This window comes from Crocuta crocuta, unplaced genomic scaffold (genome assembly GCF_008692635.1).
Source record: "Crocuta crocuta isolate KB4526 unplaced genomic scaffold, BGI_CrCroc_1.0 scaffold417, whole genome shotgun sequence".
In the NCBI taxonomy this organism is placed as follows: Eukaryota; Metazoa; Chordata; class Mammalia; order Carnivora; family Hyaenidae; genus Crocuta; species Crocuta crocuta.
Genome location: NW_027536463.1, coordinates 542,405 through 552,368, shown reverse-complemented (window position 1 = coordinate 552,368; position 9,964 = coordinate 542,405). Strand labels below are relative to the sequence as shown.

Sequence of the window (9,964 nt, the reverse complement as noted above, 5' to 3'; positions counted from 1 at the left end):
CTTTATTTGTTTGGTTGGGGGAGGGGGGTGTGTAAAGCAAAATTTTAGCACAAAAATAAACATTTGCATCATAAATTTTAAAGGCTTTTAAGTGTAAAATCTTAGTAATTCATGCTGAATTATAAACCTCAAAACGTTAGAAATGTGTTCTAAAAAATAATTTTAATAATAAAATAGGACCAGGATATGTTAAAGAAGCCTCAGATATCTCCCTACTAGAGCTCATTTAGGAGACACTGGTAATATCAGGACGCTAATGGACTGTTTATAGATACAAACATATGATTAGGATATTACCATTCTTATTAAGCCATTATTAGAGTATTTATCATAAGAGACTAATTACTTAGTACCAATGAAGGTTAGAAAAACAACAAAATCCACCAAGAAAAGGAAGTACAGAGCAAAATTACCTGATGGATATAGAATTGTTCATAGCTCACTATGGATAATAGTAAAGACATTATCATTCTTTCTTCCACTAGGTAGAGTGATGGCTTATATCCATCTTTCCATTTGTTTTAGTTATCTCCAATTTTACCATCCTCATCACAACAGTAACATTCACTAAAATGTTACTTGGTGTTAGGCAATACGTTAATCACTTTAGCTAATCACGCTATCTAATTGACCCCTGGGCTAAATACTATCCTTTTCTATAATTTATTGATTAAATAACAATATCTAAGTCTTAAAACTTAATTTGGGAGAAGTAAGCGTATAATGCCAGATTCATTGTATAGCAGCCATTCATGTTGTCTCCATACATCAAATATTCCTATTATTTATTGTATGTGTGTGGAGGATGGAGGCAGGGAGAAGAGGAATTATGAGAGGTTTTTAGACTAGTAAAATTCATAAAAGATTATAAAAAGCTATTCATATATTTCATACTGCTCATAAAAAATATGGCAAACTGGTGTTTAGTAAGTTAAAAAATAGTACATGAGATGAAGGAAGATAATGTTTTCTTTCAGTATTAATAAGGAAAGTCGACAGGTTGATATTGGTTAGAGGAATGCACAGTAAATTGGAGGCAAATATCAAAGTGACTCAAAACAAACAAAATTAATGTATAACTTGAGGATAGAATGTGTAGGTCAGAGAGTTCTTGTTGGCAGAACAGCATGGAAAAGTTGGCACAACTGCTGAATCTATTACATCCTTCCTTGAGGAGTAAGCAGGTCAAGAGCATGGCTCAAGTCTAAGCAAAGAGAATCAAAGTGTCAACAATGAATGCAACTGATATATACCTCCTCCTGCCTTCTGGTACTGGGGACTCCTAATGGTATTAAGTAAGAAAAGCCACCTGGTAATGAAAGACCCTATTTGGATCCTAGCTCCACCCTAGACAAAGGTCTGGGGAATTCAAGAGAAATGTAGACATTTAAAAAGGATAACAATGTGAGGAAAAGGACATACATTATATAAACACTTAGATTTCCAGGCTCTAAAGCCTCTGGATTCCATATATTTTGCACATACTCAAGTATGTGAATGTCTATGTAATTACTCCACATGTGACTAATAATGGATAGACACACTGCTTTTATACATAGTTCCTCCACCATCAATATCGAACAATATGAACTTATTACATATTTGTACCGGTGATTTATGGGTGTAGTTGTGTTATGTCTCGATTTAGTTTCAGCTTTAAATGCAAGGCAATTATAGTGTAAAATGCATAAATAGTGATGGAAGGTAAACCAAAAAAAAAAAGTAAACAGTTAAAACACAAAACAATATATGGAACTCAACAATTAGAACATCTGCATGTACAAATCATATAACACGGCTATTCCATATTAACTTCAATTCTGCATGACTGAAATGGCTAAGAACATGGCACAACATTAAACGGTGTGCTCTAATTCCTAAGGTGATAAAAAAAATGGAGACATAAAATGTAATTTTCTAGAACATTTTGTTAATAACTTAAAACATCAAGAAACTTCACATGCTTTAGAAAAATTAAGGAGTTAAAAATATTATTAAAAATATTCTTCTAGCAAAGAAGACCTTAAAAAATGTTTACTTGAGTCATCTCTGCTTTACAAATAGTGCTTTAATACAAAAGACAAGCTACCAAGATCATTATGAATATATAATTTTTGTTTAAGAATATGACTTAATCCTTACCTCATCTTGAGATTTAACCAGAGTTCTAAATGTTTTTTCTCCACTTTCTCCATCGATCATTTTATTTCGAATCTAAGGGAAGATGAAAGAATTACTTTATTGCAAGCACTCAATTGACTACCATAATATGATTATCAAAGTATCAGTATTTCAAGGTTTATACCTTATTTTACAACAGATTGAATAAAAATAGGCTGGTTGTACTAGTAGTTGTAGTTTTCCCTCGGAATAGTCTTTTAAAAAATTAGCATATTCTTTTAAAAGTTATCCTATTACAGTCATCTAACATATTTTAAAACAAAGGTATCCTTAATTAAATATCTTCAACCACTCCTTAATTTTTTAAATATAACAAATGAAGGAACAGTCAATTACTTTATGAGACTAATTCTGAAATGTAACAGGTTAAATAATATTACAGTCACTCAGCAGCATGAGAGTCCAAAGACCATGCTCTTTACCGTTACGTGATCCTGCTCTATCTCTTCAAAACACTTTGTAACAAGCATTCACTAATCACCTAAGACATCCCAGCACTATGCCTTGGTCTTAGGTAATAATAATAAATAATTAAATTCTACTGTTCTACAATAATGGAGTCAGTGTATAAAATATGTAAACCAAGCACATATTAAAACACACTGACAAATTCTAAAAGAAATATGGTGGCCTTTGCGTAGATGAGAGAAGTTAATTCATGTAATAAAATCTTAAAAATATTTGCTGTGAAGTGCAAGAGCCTGAGTCAAATGCTGTTTAACCTTTCTGGACCTAAAACACATTCTCAGTAAAACAAATAAAGATCATATAATAATAGTATCTATTTCAAAGGCTCGTGAGAATTCATGACTGATGCATATGATGTACTTAATGTTATTATTATTAATTATCATCCTTATTATTATGGAAGATCCTCTCAGAGGAAATAACATGCAATTTCAGTTTTGAAATAAAATAGAAATGTTTCTGGGTAAAATGCATGAAGACAAACATGGCTGCTTTGCTCCTGACACTGTTCACTGGGTGGGTGGCTGGTGAGATTCCCTCCGACTTTTCTTTTAGATCTACAGCAATGTCCTCCATCTCTGTGTCGTTTACTGAAATTTGTAAGTTACATTTGTATGAAAATACTTAAAATATCTCTACCTATGGGATGAGGAAGAAATAAACTAGTGCTACAACCAACTAAAAATACTGATTCCTTTTCATATGATCATTTGGATAAGAGAGGCCAGAATCTAGAAATTTTAAGGACAAAGAACATTCATCATTACAGGATCGAGGAGAGAAGGAAACACACTGAAGTTGCTCAACAGATACTGAGGAATGAATGAATCCCAAGATCTGACCCGAGAATACTGTTCAGGTGCACACTCACCTCCACCTTAATGTCATTCTCTAATTCTGCATCAAGGAAATCCAAAGTTACTGGCTCCTGAGATTTGGGGTTCTACAGAGAAAATAATATTAATTACACATATACGATGCTGAAAAATGATGTTGTATGTAAACAATTCAATTTATATTCAAATACAAAAATAATTACATAAAAGTGACTTACCTAAGGTATATTAAATGGCTGACAAAACAGTTATATAAAGAAATATTGTTTTGCATACATATTTTTTAAAATAATAATAAATAGGGTAGGGAATTTAGCTTTAAGTGAAGCAAGAAAATTTTAATTTACCACCGAGATAGTCTCATTTTGAGTGGTGAGTTAGATACTACATTTATAATTACAAGTTCTGTGTGAATATGACAATCAAAGATCTACTTGCAATTTTTTCCCTTTAATTAGGAATGGAAAGGAGCAAAATGAAGCCATGTGCATAACATATTTGGCAATAAAACAAAGGCAACATCTAAGTGATACACGTTTCTTTATTTGTTTTCTATAAAAAACAGAAATGAGGGATAATGTTTTAAAAACTAACTTTGAGTGTGCTAAGTAAAACTAACTCTTCTAAATGTACTCTTCTTAAGATGCATAAAGATGCAAGTTTGCTGTATATATTTGAATCTTAGAAATTTTACATTATAGTTTATTAAATTCAGTAAATTTTATGAAATAAACTATGTGGTCAAGTCATAAGGACTTCAGTAAAGATTAGCTATTATGATTAAAATCTAACTAGAATAATAACCCTTGGGTTCACGAAATATGGTGTCCTACTTTAATGTCTCCTACTGGTGCTTCTTGCTGGTGTGAATAAGTAAAATTAACTGTGAAATAAGGCAGACTCACTATCTATGACAAACAAAACTGTTAGCCTGGCAAGTTTAACTCATATGACATTTAAAACTCTTCTCAATCATAAAATGAAGACTCACTGAACTATTTTATAAAAAAATACACTGATTATTTTATAACATTGCTAATAATAACATGCCATAAGAGAATATCAAAGTTTATTAGAACCATAAAATCATAATAGGTGTCAATAATTTTACAACAAAATCATTTTAGAAACTGGATTTTTAATTTGGACTAAAATACCACCAAAATGTGATACTTAATTATAGAAGTAATAAACACAAATTATGGTGTATTAGTGCAAGGTCGCTGGAATTTTAGTGATTTCAGCTTCACAGGCTCTTCCAGCCTATGTTCAGATTATCAATATTTCATTTATTTTTAATTTTTTTAAACCACCAATTGAACCAGACTATCACTATTTTAATTAAACACTGGGGAGGCTTGACTATCCAAAGCAATAATAATAATTAAAATAAACACTTCAAATGCTGAATGACATTACATATGGCATGTATTTATTTTATAATTATGACAAAAATGCCTTCTTTTAAGGAATAATTCCATTTAAATAACAACAGTTTATGATTTCTGTGGGTTTTGATGGATGGGTGTTCTTAGAGGCAAATTAAAAAATATAATCTCAACTGTGTCTAGTGCTTTTATTTAAAAAGTATTCACTGCGCCCACGAGCTTGATATCTGGGATCAGAAGATTCTAGAATATTACAAATTACAAATTAGATTGTTTAATAGTTAATAATACTGACCATTGTTTGGATAGCAACATATTGCCTCAGAAGCAAATATTGATTTGAAATGTAGCATATTTCATAAAGATAAAATGAAAATCAATACTGAAAATAAATTTAATCCTTTGTTTAAAAAAAAAATGAACCGAGAATGTCACTAACAAAAGGATACTCTAAGGTGGACAATATAATTCAAAATTGCTTCTTTAGAGTCCCCTGAAATAAATCCTTCGTACAAATACCATAACAGTATTAGAACTTGAACACACTCACTGCAAAACAAAGTCAACATAATCAAAATGATAAAATATAAACATGAATAAGAATATCATCTTACATGCAATGGATAATGCATAGCATGATCAGACCCAAACAGCATGCATGGCGGAGGCATTATCGGGAAGAATTGGCAATATGAAGATCATGTCCCAATCCAACATATAAAGACACAGAGAAGAAATTGAAATCATAAAAGCAAAACATCAATGCATAACTTGTACTTTTTAAATGGCAATCTGGCTGACCATTTTAAAAAGACTCACCAGTCTTTGAATGATTGAAAAATGCAAAAGCAGAAACTTTTAATAAAAAGCGCCAAGTGAATTTTGAGACCTGGAATCCAGTCCTTTCATTCTTTATGCTTTTGTTTGATATTTTAAATAGAAAACATTTTTCATTTGTAAAATTTTAGTATCAGCTAAAGACAACACCATTTGTAGAGCTAAAAGAAAAGGTAGAATGTCTTTAAACAGATTTTAAATAGAAATAATTAGTAGTTAGGGTTATTAAAAATATTAAATAGTTCAAAAACTATTCCCAGAATTCTAATGTCTTGTATGGTTGCTAGTTTGCCATTTGAAGTTACCTTAGAAAGAAAGTAAAAATAAAACAAACCATTTTTCAGGTTGTTTATTTTCAAATTATATCATAACAGTTACATGCAATACTCAAAAGTACTGTAAAAATGAAAATTTGCTAGGATGTACATGAATGCACAAAGTATAATTTAAGATAATACACGAAAAGAAGCATGCAAGGAGAGTAACAGAAGACAATTTAATAAATCAAGAAAAGACGCTAATTTCATTTTAAGCTCTAGAGAAATCATAAAAGATATGAAGACTGATCAACATGAAGTTCAGATTGCACAGAATCCTAGAGCTAGAAGAAAATTGAAGCTTCTTTTAATCCAGTGGCTCTGCAACTTTAGAACAACCTGGAAAGCTTGAAACACTATTCATTAAGTTGGGTTCCATCCCTGGTCATATAAAATCAGAATTTTCAGGAGATGGAGTTCTAGATCAATATACACATTTAACTTCCTAGGGGAATATATTGTGTAGGTTAAAAAATAATTATTCAATCTTCCTGCTTTTCCAATGAAGATATTAAAGTAAATGGCATTAAAATAAGCTACTCAAAGATATAATATTAGGTAGAAGTAAAATCAACTTAGAATTCTGCTTTACTAACTGCATAGTTTAATAATCTCTTCTCAATATCACACTACCTGGCCATTATAATATCACTTTTTTTTAAAGCAATGATAGGATTACATATGAAACATTAAGTCATACTGAAGTTCCTTCAGAATTCTGAAATTCTTACTGTACTAATTCTCTTACTGTACTGTACTAAACTGTAGGACATATCCTCTCTACTAATTATATTTAATGTAATTATAGAAATATGCATAATAAGATAACATTTAAATTTTGTTGACAAAAGAAAATATTTTGCAATGAACTTGTCAGAGAAAAAACTTCACAATATTTATTTGCAGTTCTGGACATTTTTAATTAGCTTAAGGGAAATTTCTCTAACCCCTAATCCCAAACTAACTTTAGAAATTCAAAGATATTTTAGCCCACATTTTATGGTTTACAGAAACTATCACACCACAATGGTATTTTTATTTCCACTTTGAAGTTTGCAAGCAATTGTTAGGAAAACATGGATTGGACACTAATTTCACAATTTTAAGAACAGATTTACTTCTAGAAGCCATCTCATTATGATTGTTCTGATTAACGACATTACATAATTTGCTCGCAGTCTGAAGTTAGCAAATGCATCCCCCTGGCATCATTAATAATGCTTTTGCTCCAGTTTATTGAGAAATGATGCTCATCTCCAATTCATGCTCTGGAAGCTTGATGTCAGGAAAGGCGGCATTAATCAGATGCTTTTAGGAAGAGAAGCTTAATCTCAACTCTGATTTAGCAAATTTGAAGCCACTGCTAACTTCATTCACAGTTACCTGAACATTGGGTCTCCTTTTTCTTAAATTAATTGTTGGTATACCTACACCAATAGGCTGAAGCAACAGAAAGGTGGTAATTCATCATGCTACGTATCGACACAGGTAAAGCTTCTCTCCTACAATCACTTTTGATCAGCTAGTTCCTTGATCAGCAGCAGGTGTCACAGAGTTCATGATAAGTCAACAACTAACATGAAAGTTTAAAAATGCTGGTGGTGTATAAAAAATGGTATGCTAGTAAAAATATTCAAAAAACTGTTTAAGGGGAGATCTTAGGATCTTCCTTTTTCTGAAAAAAGTATGTATTTGGGAAGTGAAAAAAGTAGTTTGTCTCAGACAACTTTAAAGCTGATTCAAAAAAACCCCCTGCAATTTATAACTTACAGTATTCAAATGTGTTAAAATATAATTATTAAGAGATATTGAGAAGTGTTAACATTAAACCCTTAAAATTTGTGGCTTTGGTTTCTAAAGTGTTGTCAAATTTTTTATCTGGGGAACTAAAGGAAAATTTCATCTTAACACTGGAGATTTATTTTAAATATTGACTTCTAAAGTGTGGATTATGCAATTTCCTGTACAATAAACATTCATTAAGATTGACCAAAATTAAATATCGTAAAAGTGTTCCTGATCTGGTTATTTTATGAGACAAAATGTAAGAAACTGAAAATGCATTTTGGAATAAAGCAGGATACATAATCCAGTAGTTGTTAAAATGTGGTCATGGGGGAGACAGTACACTGAGATTAGCAATGATTCCTTAGAAAAGTAGACATGCACAAGGTTTATAGCTACTTTATTTCCTGAGATTCTAGCCTTTATGAAGGATATTCATACTGCCTTCTACAAACTACAGAATTGTGAGGAAATAATTTAAGATTATAGCTTCAGAAAGAAGGCACAAGGCATTCAACAAAGAATACTTACAATAACACTAGACTTTGACCTTGTTAAAAAAAAAAACAACAAAACAAAAGGATACTATGGAACATAGCATTATCTTCCTTTATTTCTACTGGTAAATTTCTGATGAAAGCATTGAGAATAATTGTGTCACTCTACTAGCAGATACCGAATCTGTCCTTTGTAGTTGTCAATTTCTACGACAAACAAGATGTCTTACACTCTAACATCCTTTGATGCAGTTCTGAGGTCTACCTGCAAAGCATGCACCATTACCCACAAAACACAGATCATGTTTACTCTAATGATGAGAATTCACAAGCATATTTAATTCACAAGCATAAACTTCAGAAAAAAGAGCACATCGATTGTTCAAACATATTTTAATGGTTTTGTAAAATAGAATTTTCTAAGTATCTTTGTCACATACTTGCTTTTAATTAATGTCTATGTAAAAATATGAAAAGTTAACATACTCCTGTAAAAACAAAACTCAGCTGAGCTGTAATAAGGGTTCTATTGACTTTTCATTTTCTTTGCCATTTTATGAGTTTTAGTAAATTATTCCAAATCTGAGACAAATAGATGTTAACATCAAATAGTAGTAAAATTTTTCTATATAAATAGTGGTTATCAGAAGAATGTAGAAAAGGGGGAAAGTCTTTTTCAAATTATTGCCTTTAAAGGATAGATTTATGTACATTGTATGTACATTATTCTCATTATTCTTTTTTATTATTTTGTCTATGATATATTTTACTTCCTTTTGGAGAAGGGGTTAAGACCTACATTCATAAAAATGGGGATCCTTCACACCCTTCAACACATTACACTGTTATTGCTCTTAAATCATTTTAGTGATGGGAATATAAATTAAAATATACTGGATATACAAAAACCAAAAAATAATATTGCAAATTTTTAACAAATATTAAGCATATTTAAAAATATAAAACCTTTCAACTGTGACAAAATCATAGAATATTTGGCTAATTGTAAGTAATTCTATTAAGAGGAACTTAACAGGACATATTTATAAAGGCGTATGATAGACTAATGATAATGGGTAAAATGTCTATACCATATTTATAATAAAGTAACCACTTAAAAATATAGTGCAGACTGATTGGTAGTTACAGTTGAATAGCTAATATGGAGATCATGATGGACTTCATATGGAATTAAGTTCCAAAGTAAAAAGATTTAAAATCATTATTTTTTAAATAACCACTTAGTACATTTTTGCATTCAATATCGATGGTTCTTAATTATCACTGATGTGAACAATATTTAAATGACTCAATATTAAATGTATGTAAGTTTAATGAACATACTTGGGTATGTCCAAAGATATCACTAACATTAACCATGTGTGACTGAGGAAAAGAAGGTAGTATGCCTAAATCTGGATATATTCCCCTCTAGCATGGGTTAAAATATCGTCAGAATTATCTCCAAAGTTAAACAACCTGATGCTCATAGCTTACAATTTATATAGTATGATTTTTCCAGTTTCTACTTCCAGATAAATATATTTCATCCTACCTGTGAAGCACTAATGAAAAGTGAAAGAAGATGGATGAGATATTTAGGAAAATATTTCATATCTTGGCATAAAGATTAGAATAAAAAACTTCATCTATGG

The 9,964-nt window shown here is 30.7% G+C and overlaps 1 protein-coding gene across 7 annotated transcripts in view; it reads right to left on the bottom strand.

Moving 5' to 3' along the window:
- Positions 1–9,964, bottom strand: part of CACNA2D1 (calcium voltage-gated channel auxiliary subunit alpha2delta 1) — a 478,329-nt gene that overhangs the window by 46,564 nt on the left and 421,801 nt on the right. For 3 of the 7 annotated variants that reach the window (XM_077748520.1, XM_077748518.1, XM_077748521.1), the window contains exons 19-20: positions 3,521–3,592; positions 2,143–2,214 (exon numbers count right to left, since the gene is read on the bottom strand). In XM_077748520.1, coding sequence (XP_077604646.1) covers positions 2,143–2,214; positions 3,521–3,592 — 144 coding nt within the window. Of the gene's footprint in view, positions 1–2,142; positions 2,215–3,520; positions 3,593–7,410; positions 7,468–9,964 lie in introns of all 7 variants that reach the window. The other 4 variants (XM_077748517.1, XM_077748519.1, XM_077748522.1 and 1 more) reach the window with 2 other exon arrangements.